We start from the raw sequence: 19045 nt of genomic DNA, 5'->3' as shown, positions 1-19045 counted from the left end.
TCAAGTATGGATATGTATTCCTGACTATGCCTGTTGAGTGTTTTTTACCACTGTGCTATCACTGCTTGTTTCGTTTAGCAATTTTTCGAAGTAATTACTCCATACTTCAAGGATATCTTTTTCTCCCTTTTTTCATGTCACCTTTATCATCTCTAACTCCTTTTACAGCACTCTTTCCTCCATTTTTGAGCTTCTTCAACAACCTCTAGAATATCTTACCACTCTCTTGATATTTATTTTCTATGTTCTTGCCAAAGTCCTCCCATGACTTTTGTCTAGCTAGTTTTACAGTGTTTCACTTTCTTACATTTGTTTCTATATTCTCTAAGAGCACAAGCTGACTTATTTGCCAGGTACTTTTGATATGCTTTCTTCTTTTCTGTCACTGCCTCTTTAACTTCCTGTGTCCACCATGGAGTTCTGATTTTTTTTCTATCCTTGCAGACAACCTCACCACATGCCTCTCTGGCTGAATCAATCAATGTTTTCTTCAGAGTTTGCCACTGAATCTCCAAGGTTTGATTCCTGTTCTCAAACTCTTTCATTTTTTCTTCAATAATCTTTGGATATTTTAGTCTACAGTTCACATCTGAGAGCTGCTCAACTTTTATTCGCTTTAAAACTTTCTTACATGTTATTCTTTTCAGTATGAAATTCAATTTTATCCTGCTCAACACTAAATAGCGATCACTTCCAATATCAAATCCTCTGTACACTCTGGTGTCCTGCACCAGGGAGAAGACATAACTATCAACAATAACATAGTCAGTGAGACTTTTCTTATTCCTTGCCTCTTCTCTCCATGTGAATTTGTGCACATTTTTATGTTGGAACATGGTGTTAGTAATAACCAGTCCATGTCCTGAGCAGAAATCCAACAGGTATTTGCCATTATTATTAGCTTTGCATCTTTTCTCCAAATTTTCCCAAAATATTTTTGTATGCCTGACAATCATTTCCTACTCTACTATTTAGATCCCCAACAAGGACCAACTTTTCCTTTTTCATTGTGTCAGTTGCTTTTTCTAAAGCCTCAAAAAATTCCTCCACTTCTACCTTAGTAGAACCTTCTGTGGGACCATAGGCACAAATAAGTCTCATTGTCCAGTTCCCCATTCTCATATTTGGCCACATCACTCTACTTGAGACTGCCTGCCATTCAAGAAGATTAGCCTCGTATTTTGTGTTGAATACTGTTAGATCCTGAATGGACGAATTCAAAGAAATTATTCATTAATTTGCTAACTCAGATAATACCTAGTTAACAGCACACCGTTCTAAATTTTGTTGTATAGGAAGTTTTGTAATAACATGTAAATCGCATTAGAAAAATCTTGTAGTTGAAAACTAAACTGAAGGATTATCGGATTAATGAATTTGTAATGAGGAAATAGTAGTATAATCTTGTCCCATTAAGCTGTCTTAAACTTAGTAAGTCACCAAAGAAGTTAAGAGTATCAGTGCAAAGGTTGAGATAAATATGCATGTATCGGCTGTAATGCCGCAAGCTACAACATACAAGGAAGATGACGTAAGCACGATCCCCTAGAATACAGCACCTAACGGCAGCTAGGATTTTGAGGATCATCTTGAGGGCATGAAAACTAAGGGTCGTGTGGAAAAGAAGGGACGAAATATAAGGCAATGCGCGCGATAATGAGAGGCTTTTTTCTGGTTGTTCCTGACTTCACCTCGAGGATTCCTGACTACCAGATGGAGTAGGGACGAGCGAGAGGGTCCCATGCTGCTGAATAGCGGACAGGCATTCTGAGTAAGCTGAACAAGATTCCATGACGAGCAGCATGCGAATCATTGGCCTACGCAGAAATTGTGCCAGTTGCCGAATGTCCCACTCAAGGAGCAGAGACAACACTGTATCGAGGCAGTGAGAAGTTCGAGTCCAGAAAAATGTAAAACGGACGGCATAGTCATAAGCCTATTGCAGAAGCAACCGATTGAAGGAGGACCCGAGTAACACGTGGCCGTTAACAGATCTTCGAAAAAAGATTGGTTAACGTAAAGACCTTTACTATATGTTTGAATGAGACAGAATTTAATGTTAGATTATATTAAGTGGACAATTCATAGTGGACTATAATAAGGATTTGTATTTTGAGATAGAGTAATTCTGCTGAACAAAGGAATGTCAGGAGTGAAATTTTAGCTGCATGTGACTGAGATTATATGTGAATTTGTAGTTTTGTAGATGATCTATACCAGAATAGTAACAGGTTGTGAAATGTCTTTAAATGTAGCATGCAATAAGAGTTTGATTTAGAATAACATAGTTAACTAGTTTTAATGTTTTATAGTTTGTGTGTGATTAGCAATTTGATCTGTGAGTGTTTTGTTGAATTAGCATTGAGTAACTAACTTAGCAAGAGATTTTGAAAAGCTTAGTATCCTATTCCAATTATAGTTGTAAAGTGTAATTTGTTCCAATAACCATGTTTTGTATATGCCTGACTCATGCCTGATTTCGAGAATTCAAATTACCACTTGCAAAAATGTAGAACCATAGCGGGAGGGAACTTAATGAAAGTATTTGAGTAACAGATTATTGGCCACGATTGCAATTAGTACCGATATCTATTTAGTGTATATTAGAATGAATGCCAATTAACCCAGGAATATTCCCTGAATTTGAATAAGCTCATATAATAGGACTCTGGCTGGTGCAGCAATAAAAAATAAATTTGCCAGTGTCCGAAAAGGAAGCATTCCTGGGTGGGGTTGAGTAAGGCACTCATAAAGAAATATATAAAAGAGGAGTTTGTAAGACAAAATAAGAATAAGATAATAGTAATAACATGAAAGGAATAAAGATGAAAGATATATATATATATAACGAATAAAAAGGAATAAACAACAAATGGCTATATTAACAATACTATGGCTACTCCTTTTCCATTATTGTCATTGCCTGAATATAACATCTTGTATTTATTGCTCAGATAGATCTCACCAGTTTTTATCTTTTTTGTTTCAGTCACCCCTATTATGTCAATCTGGTACTTATATAATTCCTCAGCTAGCTCCATTTCTTTGCCATTCAGGCTTCTTATGTTGATAGTACCGATCTTTAACTCTGGTGATGTTGAGTTGGGGTGTGCTTTCAGATTTGTTCCAGTAGCTGACTTTTCGCTGTTTGCCCTGGTTCCCTGGCGAAAACAATGGGGGCCTTGTTTAACCGGGCGGCACCCCAGCCGGCATGAAATTTTGTCATGTTGTACCATCATTTGTATATTGGTTTAAGCCAATAAGAATACAATTTGGTCGGCTAAATCCCAAATTGGCAGCCCATCCTCATTCATTTAGTATCCAGGTAGATACCCAACAGGGTGCACCACGAGAAGGTGGTGCACGATGTGTAACCGTGTAACGACATGTAATCTGGCCTTCTGGAGAGCACCTGTTAGCACATTTCTACAAAATGTTTCTACAATTTCCTAGCCTGGTTGGTAGAGTAGTTGGTGTATCCATTCTCTAATGGATACACTAACTGACCAACAGAGAGAGTTCAGATCCCACTGAGGACATGGATATTTATGATTGTTTTTATTTGGAAGATGAATTTCGTTACAGTGTGAGACCATTGGAGGCCTGAAGCAGTTTGAAAAAAGTTCCATGTTTGATCTCTAAAGCAGAATTTCCAGATTACGTAAAAATTGTTTAAAAAATAAGCAGAAAAATCATGAGTGGTAATCATATAAAAAAATTAAAAAAAAAAAAATAGTGATATATATTTTTTTCTACCACATTTCTACCACAAAAAACAAATGTGGCATCTACCACATTTGTTTTGTGCTCTAAGGATGCTGGTTAGAAATCCAGCAAAATATTAGTATGTTCAATACATTAATTATTCATTTTTTTTTGGTGGTGTTTATGCATTGAAGTACTGTTATGCACAACGGTGGTGCATCAACTGAAACAGACTATTCTTCCTTAAGGTTACATGTGTTCAGCATTTACTGCGTAGAATTTATGAAGACAAAAGCACACATGTTAGAGCAATTACTTATAATTAAGAGCATGCTTGCTCTTATAACTGAGCTTCCTTAAGAGGGTAATTATAATTAAGTGCCCTCAAACAGAGCCTTAATCTGCTACAATGAGCAAGCACTGAGGTAGGAATATGAAATTATTAGTCAGACCTTTATTAAAAAAAAAAAAAAATGGCTACAACAACAACAAAAAAAGTTCACAAGATCCTGAAGATTAATGCCATGAAAGGTGAAAAAGATGCATAGACATCCATACATTAGGGAAATATTAAAAAAAAAAAAAAAAAATAAATAATGAACACCACAGAAATACAACATTAAGGCAACTTTCAAGTCTCCTGAAAATTTAAAGTATACTCAGCTCATTTAAGATTCCCTTCCTTACCTCGCTCACTCAGGGATTTACAAAATGCAATGCACTGCAACTTATCCTACACAGGGGAAACAGGCTGCACAATTCCAACAAGAAAAGACACACAAATGCCACATTAAATTCCTTCACTACAGAAGGAATTTAATATGACTTGCAATTGGGTCTGACAGGCTGGTCAAACTATGTACCCCAACATGTCATGGAATTAACTGGAAAGGCAGCAAGTCACCACACCAAACCTTGTTTGACAGAAAATTCAAGGCAGCTTGTGAGATGCTGATTTATCATCCTAATCTCAACAAAATGTTGGAATAGTAATTCCAAGAATTTGTAAGACCCACCTGAAACCCATATAAAATCCAGAACATGATAGCAGAACCCCAACAAGACAACAGGACTGTAAAGATGCATTTGATTCCACTGTAATTTTTTAATCATTTTTATATTATTAAACTTGTGATGTATAAAAAGGTATTTATTGATTTATTATTTATTCTTTATTTTATTTATTAATTTTAAAAATTTTAATTATTATTATTTTTTTTTCACCAGAGATCAGGCTAGCATAAACAATTAACAAAGCAGTTAAATTTAGCTTACTTTTGTGGAGTGTCATGTAGCATGTGTCTTGTGCATATGCATGTTCTCCTAATGAGGATCTTGATACAGAGGTCAAAACATTGAAACATGTGTTAGAACACATTAGAGCAATTATTTCACTTAAATACAAGTAAAATAATCACTCTGACACGTTTTTTCGTCTCCATAAATTCTACAGAATGAAATAGACCAGTTTGCGTTCTCAGGGTTTTATGATTTTGCAAGCACCTTTGAGTTTTGTCTTTTCATGCAACAGAATGCAACATTTATTCAAACATTGAAATAAAATGTCTACTTAATCTCCTTTTATTTGCTATTCACTTGTTCACAGTCTCACCAATCAAGCTAAAGGATTCACCTTGTGAGGATTCCCTTTTTGGAATCCATTATTAATATATATTCCGACTGTCAAGTTTACTTAAAAACTTCCTAAAACAAAATTCTCTGATCTGCGATCTTAAACTTCCATTCTCTCTTTACTTGTTTTTCTTGTTCTCCGGATACCAAACATGCTCTCTCCATGAACTGTCACTCACCCATCAAACTCCATGGTGAGCATGCACACTCCATGTAAATGGCAAGCGAGAAGTTACGTATAATGGCTGATATGTTGTCTTCATTAGCGTAATGACAATGTCTCCACAAACCACAAAAGATATCTCAACTTTTAACAATTTTAAATTACAATATAAAGATTGAAAGTAATACAATTATCAGAATCCAGTAAGTACATCAAAATTTCAGCTGCTTTACATTTCATTTTGACAATAACAACAATAGGGGTGCTTAGTCAAAGCTGTATAACTGAGAGGAGACCTCTACATAGCCTTTAAAGGAATGTAGAGAACTGACCAGGGCTTCTGACCTAATGTCCAATCTTCACCTTCTCGTGGTGTACCCTGTTAGGTATCTACCTGAATACTGAACAAATGAGGGTGGGCTGGCAATTTGGGATTTAGCCAAACAAATTGTATTCTTATTGGCTTAAACCAAAATATAGAATGATGGTACAACATGACAGAATTTCCTTCCGGCTGGGGCCTCACCCAGTTAAACAAGGCCCCCGTTGTTTTGGCCAGGGAACCAGGGCAAACAGTGAAAAGTCAACTACTGGAACAAATCTGATAACACACACCCCAACTTAACATCACCAGAGTTAAAGATCGGTACTATTCACATAAGAAGCCTGAATGGCAAAGGAATGGAGCTAGCTGAGGAAATAGATATGCACCAGATCAACATAATAGGGGTGACTGAAACAAAAGACAAAAACTGGAGAGATCTTTCTGAGCAATAAATACAAAATGTTATCTTCAGGCAATGACAATCAAGGAAAAGAAGGAGTAGCCATAGTATTCAACACAAAATACAAGGCTAATCTTCTTGAATGGCAGGCAGTCTCAAGTAGAGCGATGTGGGCAAATATGAGAATGGGGAACTGAGACTTATTTGTGCCTATGATCCCACAGAAGGTTCTACTAAGGAAATAGAGGAATTTTTTGAGGCTTTAGAGAAAGCAACTGATACAATGAAAAAGGAAAAGTTGGTCGTTGTTGTGATCTAAATAGCAGAAGAGGAAATGATTGTCAGACATACAAAAATATTTTGGGAAAATTTGGAGAAAAGAGTAAAGCTAATAATAATGGCAAATCTCTGTTGGATTTCTGCTCAGGACATGGACTGGTTATTACTAACACCATGTTCCAACATAAAAATGTGCACAAATTCACATGGAGAGAAGAGGCAAGGAATAAGAAAAGTCTCACTGACTATGTTATTGTTGATAGTGATGTCTTCTCCCTGGTGTAGGACACCGAGGATTTGAAATTAGAAGTGATCGCTATTTAGTTTTGAGCAGGATAAAATTGAATTTCATATTGAAAAGAATAACATGTAAGAAAGTTTTAAAGCGAATAAAAGTTGAGCAGCTCTCAGATGTGAACTGTAGGCTAAAATACACAAAGATTATTGAAGAAAAAATGAAAGGGTTTGAGAACAGGAACAAAACCTTGGAGATTAAATAGCAACCCTTGAAAAAACCCTGATTGATTCAGCCATAGAGGCATGTGGTGAGGTTGTCTGCAAGGATAGAAAAAAAATTCAGAACTCCATGGTGGACACAGGAAGTTAAAGGGGCTGTGAATGAAAAGAAGAAAGCACATCAAAACTTCCTGGAAAATAAGTCAGCTTGTGCTCTTAGAGAATACAGAGAAAAATGTAAGAAAGCTAAACACTGTGTAAAAGTAGCTAAACAAAAGTGTCATGGAAAGACTTTGGTAAGAACATAGAAAATAAATATCAAGAGGGTGGCGAGATATTCTGGAGGTTGTTGAAGAAGCTCAGAAATGGAAGAAAGAGTGTTGTAAAAGGAATTAGAGATGATAAAAGTTAAATGAAAACTGGAGAAAAAGATATTTTTGATGTATGGAGTAATGACTTCAAAAAATTGCTAAATGAAACCAGTGACAGCCCAGTGGTAAAAAATGTGGAAAGGCAGCAGGAGTAGATGATATTCGACCAGAAATGCTGAAGTATGGAAGTATCAAAGTCTTACAGTGACTGCACTGTGTTGTGCAGAAGGCTGGACAGAGGACAAATCCCAGATGATTGGAGTAGAGCTCTTATAGTACCCATATATACATAAAAAGGGAAATAAATAAAACTGAATGTAAGAATTACAGAGGTATTTCCCTACTCAGTATTCCTGGTAAGATTTAGGCAAATATACTTGAGAAATGGTTCAGGATTGTGGAAGGGAAGCAAGCTAGATTCAGGCCAAGTAGCTAATCTCAGTTGGTATGGTCACTTAAACAGAATGGGCAAGGAAAGATTAGCGAAACAAGTACTCTCTGCCAGGTTGGCAGGAAAATGACCCAGAGGACGACCAAGATATAGATGGATTGATGCGGTAAAAATGCCTTAGAAGATAGAAATATGAGATCTGATAATGTTGGAGTCTTGACAGGTAACACTGATTTGGAGGAAAATTGTAGATAGGAAGTTAGTAATGATGTAAATTTTTCATGTGATATTATCATCATCAAACTCCTGCCATGTACTTTCAAGGGGTGTACAGGATATGATAGTACTACATGAAAAATTTACATCATTACTAACTTCCTATCTACAATACCTAACAGGCACATTACAATGTAAAAAGATTCATAATTATAAATTATGATTGTTTTTACATTGTAATGTGCCTGTTAGGTATCTGCCCCAGATGCTAAATTAATGAGGATGGGCTGGCTATTTGGGATTTAGCAAATCAAATTGTATTATTATTGGCTAATGCAAAATGATGGTACAATATGACAGAATTTCATTTCGGATGGGGAATCAGATCTCTTTTCAGATCAGATAACAAGAACCTTGTTATTTTTGTCAGGAAAGTAGTGTTGGTTTGGGTACTGTTAATGTGATTTTAAAGATGTTTAAGAAGACATGTGGGTGAAAAAGGAAAACTATACTTATTCAAGACTGTTTACTAGTTAGGAAAAGCAAAATGAATCGAAGATTGTCTGCTGTAGACTTAAACAGAGACTTGGCAGCTAGTGGGATTAATGTTTCTGATATGACAGTCCATCCAAGATTGATAGAAGCAGGGTGGACTGCCCACAAACTAAAAAAGAAACAACTATTGAAGAAGCCTATGAAGAAAAAGAGACTCCAGTGCACAAAATTGTACAAAAATTAGACTGTTGCGAAGTATAAGAAAGTCATATTCTCAGATGAGAGCCATTTCTTTGTCCAAAGAGAGCAAGTACCCTATGTTTGCAAATCAGAGGCTGAGAAGATTTCTCTCATCCACTTTCAACAAGCTCCTAAATATCAAGGTAAAAATATGTTCTCTAGTCGTTTTACACATGATGGCCCAGGATCACTTGTACCTGTTTATATGATGAAAAGTGACCAATACATTAAAAATATTGGAACAAAGACTGGTCCCACAGATCCAGAGAGAAAAAGAACTCATCTTCCAACAGGATCTCACTCCATGCTACACTTCAAAAAGAGTTAGAGTTCCTCAAAAAACACAACATCCAATTGATTTAATGACCAAGTAACTCTTCTGATATTAACCCAATAGAAAATTTGTAAGCCATAGCGAAAAAAGAGACTTGGTAAATTAAACTGTGATATAAAGTATAATACAATCCATTTTAAAAGTATGGTTTTGAGATGCAGAAATAAGAAAACTGTTCTAGATTGCTAGAGTCCATGCCTAAGCAAATTAATGAACTTGTTAAAAACAGAGGAGCACATATAAATTATTAGGTAAAGTTGGAGTTTAATTTTTGTACTTATTTTCTTGCAAAATTAAAATTTTTCTTTAAAATGTGAGTATTTGGATTACCTTGTTCACTATTGTACTTGATTACAGATTCAACTAGCCAGGATTCAATCAGCCTCAAAACCTGGAGCCAGCTAAACAGATTTAGGACTGGCAAGGCTACTGTGCCCACTTAATCTGTGGGAAATTTCACAGTCACCTCCTTTTGCATGTGTGGTGCAGTGCAGAATATGCACCATATCACCAATGCCTGTCCTACACACTCCTTCCCTGGAAGCCTCAGGAACTTGCATTTACTCCCAGATAGTCCCATCAATCAATTAACTGAACTGTCAGTCTGTATATAGTTTTGCTCATTAATTTCTTGCATTTTCCTCCCATATACTAAATAAATAAATACAAACATGGAAGAATTTTTTTAAAGATCAGCAGCATATTTCAAAAACCAACTAAATCTGAATAAATATTCATGGGTTAAGCATAAATGCTGGGAGGACATCATGTTGGAGGTTTAATGGAGTATTGACAGCACTAGAAAAGGATTAAAAACTAATTTTGATGCTTCATTTCAGCCTTATAACACTTGTAACACACACACACACACACACACACACACACACACACACACACACACACACACACACACACACACACACACACACACACATTTAATGAAACACCTTGGTGACTCTAAAGTCCTATCTCGGTGGTGCACTCTCTATGGATGTTTGTAGGTAGACTAGGATGTAAACTGAGACCTCTAACAATTATTGTTTTCCAAATTTTGGAAAGTTTTATGCATCTGTATTTGTTTAAATATTTAAGGTTGATTTCTGAGTGCTGCTGCAGAATACAAAAACAGGCTTTTATTTTTAAATTTACTATGGTGGAGAATGGTGGTTTCTTTCAGAAGATGAGGTGAATTGCAGTAAATCTGGCCTTTCAGACCATGTAACTTCCCAAAATTTGGAAAACAATAATCATCATTAGAGGTCCCAGTTTACATCCTAGGCTGCCTACAAATGCCCATAATTCCTAGTGCTGTCAATAGAGGGCACACCACTAAGAAAGGACTTCTAGAGTCACCCACATATTTCAGTATTGTGTTGTCTTTGTTATTTGTACACCCTGAAGATGTCTCAGTGACAAATGAATACTGGAAGAATTAAAATTAGTTTTTAATCCTTTCCTAGTACTGCTAATACTCCATTAAACCTCCAACATGATCTCAATAAATATTCTTAGGCCTCCAGCCAAATAGCACCCACAGAGGGCACCTCTCATAAGAATTTAGGTTTTTGGTTTAACTTTTTTGACTTGTTTTGTGCAATTATGTGTGTTTTTGCAATTTTAATATTGTTTCCCTAACTTTCGTCTCAGTGACTGAGACAAAATTATTGGTATGTCGTTATTTATTCCACGAAAAAATATGAAAGTTTGAAAACAAAAACCAAATCTTTCAGGGTTTGAGAATGAGATTCAATGCCAAACCCTGACGAAAACGTTGATTGATTCAGGTAGAGAGGCATGTAGTGTTGATGTCTGTAAGAATAGAAAAACCACATCTCTATGGAGAACTTAAGAAGTTAAAGAGGCAGTCCAAGAAAAGAAGGCTGAATAAGGTTGGTGTAAAATGGATGAATGTGGAGCTTAAGAATGAAATCTGCAAAAAGAAAGTCCTTTGGAGGAAGTACAAGATGAATAATGGTAATCAGTCACATGAAGAATATAAAGAACAAGCCAGGAGAGTGACTAAGTTAGTAAGGAAAACAAAAGTAGAGTATGAGCAGAAATTGGCAAATCAGGCTAAGAAAAACCCTAGAGAGTTTTTTTTAGATATGTGACAAGTAGAAGGAAGAATGATCATGGAAAGATGAAGTTAATGGATGAAAGTGGTAGAATGGTAATTGCTGCAGAAGACATTGTTGAGTTATTCAATGATCAATTTATAAATATGTTTCATCCTGATCAGGGTGGAATCATGAGGAACTTAAGTATAGAGGATAGCTTAATTGTGAGTGAGCAGGAGGTATTTGAGGAAATAAATAACCCTGATGTTAATAAGGCGATAGGATTTGATAAAATATCACCACACATCTTAAGAGAATGTTCCAGGGAACTGGCAGTAGCATTGGCATGCCTGTTTAACAAGAGTTTTGCAACAGCACAGAAGGGTAAAATTATTCCACTGCATAAAGGTGGTGATAAGGCTGTAGCTTCAAATTATAGACTGGTCTGTATATCTGGAGTTGTGGTGAAGGTCCCGGAGAGATTGGTGAGAAGTAGGATACAGAAATAGGTTGATAACAGCAGTATTCTCTGTGGTTATCAGCATGGGTTTGTTAAGGGGAGATCATGTTTCACTAACTTACTTATGTACTATAACAAAGTGACAAATACCTTGGACAGAGGAGATGCATATACAGTGGTGTACTTGGATTTTGCAAAGGCTTTTGATAGACTGCCACATGACAAGCTCTTAATTAAATTGAAGGAGATGGGATTGGATAACACTCTTCTGTGTTGGATCAGTGACTGGCTGTCAGATAGGTATCAGAAAGTTGTATATGGGGATGCAGCATCTTGAAAGAGAAAGGTCACCAGTGATGTGCCACAGGGATCAGTTTTGGGGACATTGTTGTTCAATTTGTATGTTAATGATATTGGGTTGGGTTTAACTAGTGATATCCAGCTGTTTGCAGATGATGCAAAACTAGAGAGAGAAATGCACAGTCAGGCTGATGTTAATGCCTTACAAGAGGACTTGAATAGATTGCATGAATGGGCAGGTAAGTGGAACTGTCAGTTCAATGATGCCAAGTATACACTTGGTTGGGAAACTTTAACAGAAGTAGAGGATATGAGAGATCTAGGAGTGATAGTGGACAAGGACCTGCAATTTTGGGGCCACGTTGCACAAGTTGTGAAGACATCACATCGAATAATGGCAATGATGCGGAGAACCCTGACATGCAGAAATAGAGAGGTTATGATTCCATTGTAAGGCCTTGATCAGGCCTCATATGGATTATTGTGCAAAATTTGGTTGCCGGGTTTTCAGGTGACGAGGATATGTTGGAAAGGGTACAGAGAAGATTCACAAAGGTAGTCAGTGGTCTTTGGAATGTGGAGTATGAGGACAGATTGAGGGAATGTAAGTTGCAGAGCCTCGTGAATAGGAGGAAGATGGTGGGATATGATTGAGACATAAACTGGTCAGGGATTGTTATCAGGTAGACATGGAAGAGATTTTTCATAGAAGTGGAGAAGGAAGTAGAACAAGAGGCCATTGCTGGAAACTGTATAAGGAGGGTGTGAGCAAAGCAGTGAGAAGCAGGTTCTTTGCATGGAGGATGGTTGGTGAGTGGAATGCATTGCCTGAGTGTGTTGTGGATGTGAACACAGTTTAAGATGGGGTTGGATGAGCATTGTATGCGATAGTGAGTACCTCCCATGATGAGTTTCTGACTCCATGGAGGTCGGGTGTTGATAATAATAATATCAAAGGTTCCTGGGAAAGTAAGCGAGCATCTATACGCAGAGAAAAATGTACAACTAGTTAAACAAAACTCATGGGAAGACTTCAGTGAGATTATAGGAGGTAAATATCAGTAAGGTGGCAAAATATTCTGGAGGCTATTGAAAAAAGCTGAGAAATGGAGGAAACAATACTGTAAAAGGAATCACAGATGATAAAGGTGGCATGAAAACTGAAGATAAAGATATTCTAGATGTCTGGAATAACTCTTTGAAAGACTGCTAAATGAAACAAGCAGTGACAGAATAGTAGTAAAAAACACCACACACAGAATACAATAAGGGATACATCAATACTTTAAGTAGAAAAAGCCCATTAAGAACCTAGAATGTGGGATGGCAGCTGAAGTTGATATTTGCCTAGAAATGTTAATATATGGAGGTATAAAAGTGGTTACACCGATAATTAAGATGACCTGTCAGCAAGTCATATTTCAGATAATTGTAGTAGATCTCTCATAGTACTCATCTATAAAAAAAAAAGGAAATAAACTGAATATGAGAATTATACAGAAATTTCCTTACTGTGTATTCCTGGTAAGATTTATGTAAGTATACTTGAGAAATGACTAAGAAAAATTGTGGTAGGGAAGCTTGGAGGAAAAAAAAAAAAAGCTAGGTTCAGGCCAAACAGTGGATGTCAGGATCAGATTTTCAAACAAACAGTTGAGAAATCATGGGAATATAACAAGGATGAGTCAAGTTTTGTAGACCTGGAAAAGGCATATGACAAGGTGCAAAGAAAAAAAACTGATCAAAATGCTAGTTATATGATGTAAATGAAATATTCATCAAGCAATACTTAATCTGTATTTCTGTTGTAAGTCGGCAGTTAGAACTGAAGGAATTGGAGGAAGATGGTTTAATGTTAAATCAGGTGTGAGACAATGGTGTACATTATTTTCACAGTTATTCATCATTTATATGGATTACATTATGAAGGAAACTGAAATTAAACATAACAAAACTGATGATGTTAATCTCGGCTCTTTATGCAGATGATGTCATGTTCCTGAATAAATCCAGTACAAGTCTGCAATAAAAAATCAAAGAAAATAGGTAGAAACATTGAAAACATGAATTGCATCCTGAATGGAGAAACTATAGAATATAGTTTCTCCATTCAGTAGTTTAATAATAACATAAGCTATTTATGCAAAATGTTTGTGCAGATGGCAAATTAAATATTGAAATAGACAACAGAATTAGCAAAGCTGGTATGGCAGGAAGTCATCATCATCAAATTTCTCACATGTACAGGATATGATAATAATACATGAAAATCTCACATCATTACTAACTTCCTTTCTAGAATTTTTCTCCAAATCAATCTGTTACCTGTCATAGATTGTCAATATTCTCAGATCATATATTTCTATCTTCTAAGGCACTTTTTACTGTATCAATCCACCTATATCTTGATCTTCCTTTGAATCTTTTTCATTTTTTTCATTTTAAATTAGGAAATTTAAGTGACTATACTATTTCAGGTTAGCTCTGCTAATCTGAAATAGTATAGTCACTTAAATTTCCTAATATCCTTATTTTTAATATGATATTGCCATTGATGCTATCTGTTCGCACCCCTAATCTTTCTCAGGACTCTCATATCTGCAGTCTCTAGTCAAGTGTTTTATTTCTAACTCAGCTCTCAGATCTATAAGTTAAAATTAGTTCGAACATTGTCTTGTATACAGCTAATTTAGTGTTTTGACTAATTTCTCTCTTATTCCATATAAATTTATTCAGTTGACTTCCTACCATACCAGCTTTGTTGATTCTCTTGTCTATTTCCATATTTAATTTACCATCTTCAATAAAAATTGTGTCTAAGTAGCTAAAAATGTTTCTTGTTCATAGGTTCTCCATTCACAATGCAGTTGATATTTTCAATGCTTCTTTCTATTTTCAATGTCTTTGTCTTATTGTTGCTGACCTTCATACCATATCTATTACAACAGTTATTCAATTTAGTCAGGGAATCTTGCAAACTTGTAGCGGATTTATTTAGAAGTATAATATCATCCTCATAAAGCAAAGAGCTGACTTTAACATCTCCAATTTTGATACCAATTTTGAATTAATACCACTTTCCTTCGTAATGTGATCCATATAGATAATGAATAACAGAGGGGGAAAATGCACATCTTTGTCTGACACCGGATTTAACATTAAACCATCTTCTTGTACTTCCTTCAATTCTAACTGCTGACTTACAACTCAAATAAAGATTAAGTATTGCTTGATATAATGCCCCATTGACACCATACAACTGTAGAGTTTTGAACAGCTTCTCTCTTGGCACCTTGTCATATGCCTCTCTCAGATCTACAAAACTGAAATACGGATCTTTGTATTTCAGTTTTGTACTTCTCTGAATCCAGCTTGTTCTTCACCAAGCTTCCTTTCCACAATTCTTCTTCTCAACCAGTTCTCAATATACTTGCATAAATCTTTCTAGGAACACTCAGTAGAGAAATCCCTCTGCAATTCTCACATTCAGTTTTATTTCCCTTTTTATATATGGGTACTATGAGAACTCTACTCCAATCATTGGGAATTCATCCCTATGTCCAGGCCTTCTGAACTATACAGTGCAGCCACCATAAGACTTTTATACCTCCATACTTGAGCACTTCTGGTGGAATATCATCTACTCCAGCTGCCTTTCCACATTTCAGGCTTTTGATGGCTTTTTCTACTTCAAGTACGGATATGTATTCCTCACTGTATGCCTGTTGAGTGTTTTTTTTACCAATGTGCTATCACTGATAGGAAGTCAACTGAATAAATTATATGGAGTAAGAGAGAGAAATAAGTTAAAACACTGAACTAGCTGTATACAAGACAGTGTATATTCCAATTTTAACTTATGAATCTGAGAGCTGGGTTAGAAATAAAACATTTGATCAAAGACTGGATCAAAATTGTTCATACACTTGAGAGCTAATCTCAAGTGCATGAACACTTAAATAAAATGGGAGAAAAGGTTTGAAAAATGAGTGCTCTTTGCCAAGATAAGCAGGAAAAAGACCCAGTGGAAGATGAAGATATAGGTGATTCAAATGAAATAAAAAGTGCCTTAAAAGATAGAAATATAAGATCTGATACTGGATTCTTGACATAGATTAATTTGAAGGAAAATTGTCAATAAGAAGTTAGTAATAATGTAACTTTTTCATGTTGTACTATCATAAGGGCCTCCGTAGCTCAGCCAGTATAGATGAGGCCCTCTTTTAGACTAAAGGTGATTTAGTCTCATTCGGAGGTAGAGGGTTTTTTGTCTTTCAGAACAGGCAAACGGGCCTTGCAAACATCCACATCCACAGACATAAGACACACCAGGAATAAGAATTAACCAACTTATTCCACAGGATTTCAGTTTCGAATCCCTACACGGTGAAGTGTGGGTCTATGTGTGAGCAGAAATCAGGAAGGCCTATCATAATATCCTGTACATCCCCCCCCCCTGAGGATACATATCAGGAACTTTATCATTATAATGATGTCAAGGTAATATAAAGACTATATTTGCAGTTGATCACCTGAGCATGTGATCAGGTAACTCACCCCCCCCCCCCCCCCAGGTGTGTGTGTGAGAGAGAGAGAGGAGAGAGAGATGCAAATTAAAACACTTTCATACTTAGCTAGAACTTCTTGGATCTGTTCATGGACCCTCGAGGGTAAAGTATTAAGTAGCTTTTCAGTCGAAACAGTAATTTTGGCAAGCTGTTCTTGGCAGTGGCTCAAAGTCCCTTCTGTACTAATTTGAGAAACTTGACGCTGCTGTCTTTCAATTTGTTGAAGATCTATTTAGAAAAATTTGTACAGTTAACAAAAGGAATATATATAAAAATAAATCAAGAAATTTCCAGGATATTTCAAGTATTGAAATATCCTGGAAATTTCTTGAGAACTAAGTTTGCATACTACTGTGTCTCACTTAAATGAAATACATTAAATACTTCTGGAAGTAAAAAAACATTCTGCTTCATGCAAAATAAAAACTGGACAAATTATATTCTTGTTTTAATTCTTCATCAAGTATAAGCAAACAAAATCTGTATGTGAAGTATCTTCATGGCTAGGCTACTTGTGTAAAGAGGCTGGTGAATTCACATCAGTTATCTTGGTATCCTATAATGCACAGCATAGTTCCTTTTGGAAATGTATATTGTATGCATTATGATAAGTCACCACTCAGATCGGTTTCGACCTTTACTGAGTTCATATCAGTGGGAGCTGGACTCAAGAAGATACTAAGGTTAAATCAATTCATATATTTTCAATACACAAGTAGTAAAACAGTATTTCACTATATTATCAAAATAATTCAGATTCGAGATAGCTGATGAAAGTTTTTCTGCTTTGTTACAAAGTAAATTATACCAGACAAGAAATTATAATTATTATGTTTTAATTTGCAAGTAAAATTTACTTTGAATACTATTTTTTTAAAACAATTTAAATGGTGATTAAAATGATGCACAATTTTTGAAACAGTGAATGGAACAACTTTTCATTTCTGAGCAGTGCATTCACTTTTATAATCTATTATTAAATTTTTATTATTATTACTATTGAGACTGCCAGGGAGTCAAGGACTCATGAGGGAAGCCACATACTACTCACACCAGCTGTTATACCTGTTCTTGAATTCATTCCACTACTTGGACATAACATCCAATGGCAATCTATTCCAATCATGCACTACTCTATGAGAGAAAAATCTAGCTGTCACCCCTTCTTAATGGAATTCATTCTCCACTTCCAAGGATGCCCTCTTGTCCATTCCCCACCTTCCATAAAATGAAAAATTCCATCTACTGAAATCTTGTATGTACCTTTTAGAAGTTTGTAATCGCAATCATATCATCCCTCTTTCTCCTGTCTGCAGTCTACAAATCTCAATCTGTCTTCATAATCAGTATTTCACAATCCTGATATCATTTTAACACTCTCCTTCGCTGTATCAACATCACTGCAGAAAAACCAAACCTGGGCACATAGTCCAAGTGAAGTCATATCAAGGCCTTGTACAGAAGGGCCGAAATGACTTACTTATCCTTACATGTCAAGGTTCATTTCAGCACTGAAATTATCATCTGAGTTGTATTTGCAATCTTTGCTATATGGCCCTTGACCTTTACCATGCTATCTATTAAAACTTCATGATCCATAGCCTGATCACAGTTTCTTCTAGCATAATTCTACCAATATAATATGATGTTTGATATCTCATCACACCATCATGCATGACTTTACCATTTTTACATGCCTACGTTTCCAGCCTATTCAAATCATACTGTAAGTACTGCATATCATCTGCATTCCTGATTATTCTATCCATCTCTGAATCATTTGCAAAACCTATCAAGTCCTTCTCAAACCAAGGACTGATTCCCTGTGGTACACCACTTTTTGATACATCAGCTAGCCATCCTCTTATCCACACTAATATTTTATAATTCAATCTCATATTCTCCAATTTATGCATCTTCCACTGTATTCCTGCCAAAAGCTTGAGAAAAATCCAAAAGTACCCAATTCACCTACTCTAACCCTATGGAACATAAAATGTGACCTCACTCAATGGAGAAATCAAGAACTGTACAGACTACATATCAATAAAAGTTGGAAAAACTCAATTCAAAATGTAAGCATCTCAATAAAATAGATATGGATACAGATCATGAACTCCCTATATTCAAAATAAACATTAAATTTGCCAAGAAGAAAGCAGCACCCAAGGCAAAAATAATAGAAATCAGTGTAAAAAAAACAGTATATAAGCATCAGTATGTAAAAAAAAAAAAAAACGATTACAGGGAAACAGAGCAATAAGTGAAGAAAATAAATAAAGGAAATTGCTGGAATCAAGGTAAAGAAAAATTGCTAGACACAGCAGCATGGATCCTGGGTTACTACTCCAAAAAGAGTAATAATGAATGGATGATAGGAGACATTTTGGAACTATTAGAGAAGAAAAAAAAAAGAGGTGAAAAACAAATTATCAGTAAAACCCCTGAAAATGGAATCTCTTTTAATTTACTCATGAAACAGACAAAAAAATGCAGAGAAAGAAAGAGACCCCGTGGCAGAATGAAAAAGTAGAAAAATGCAAAGATGCATTAAAAAAAAAAAAAAAAAAAAAAAGACAGCAGAACTTCGTACAAAATAATCAACCAAGTTGCAAAGAGCTACTCCTCTTACCCCATTCACTATGCTTAATGG

At 35.7% G+C, this 19045-nt stretch overlaps 2 protein-coding genes across 2 annotated transcripts in view; both read right to left on the bottom strand.

The window, feature by feature from the left end:
* The window catches only part of LOC150092350 (enhancer of mRNA-decapping protein 4-like), a 53710-nt gene extending 52122 nt beyond the window's left edge, over nucleotides 1-1588 (bottom strand). Inside the window, exon 1 of the mRNA XM_090414849.1 lies at nucleotides 1520-1588. Within this exon, the coding sequence (XP_090270975.1) occupies nucleotides 1520-1588 (69 nt within the window). The remainder of the gene's footprint in view (nucleotides 1-1519) is intronic.
* A 14175-nt stretch (nucleotides 1589-15763) lies between these two features.
* LOC150092349 (enhancer of mRNA-decapping protein 4-like) overlaps nucleotides 15764-19045 on the bottom strand; it is a 406953-nt gene continuing 403671 nt past the window's right edge. The window contains exons 24-25 of the mRNA XM_090414848.1: nucleotides 16445-16620; nucleotides 15764-15778 (exon numbers count right to left, since the gene is read on the bottom strand). Coding sequence (XP_090270974.1) covers nucleotides 15764-15778; nucleotides 16445-16620 — 191 coding nt within the window. The remainder of the gene's footprint in view (nucleotides 15779-16444; nucleotides 16621-19045) is intronic.

Source organism: Typopeltis vanoorti, chromosome 26, assembly GCF_054136105.1.
Source record: "Typopeltis vanoorti isolate ZY-2024b chromosome 26, IOZ_Tvanoo_1.0, whole genome shotgun sequence".
Taxonomy (NCBI): Eukaryota; Metazoa; Arthropoda; class Arachnida; order Uropygi; family Thelyphonidae; genus Typopeltis; species Typopeltis vanoorti.
The sequence above is the reverse complement of the archived record's forward strand: the minus strand, read 5'-3'. Positions and strand labels throughout refer to the sequence as shown.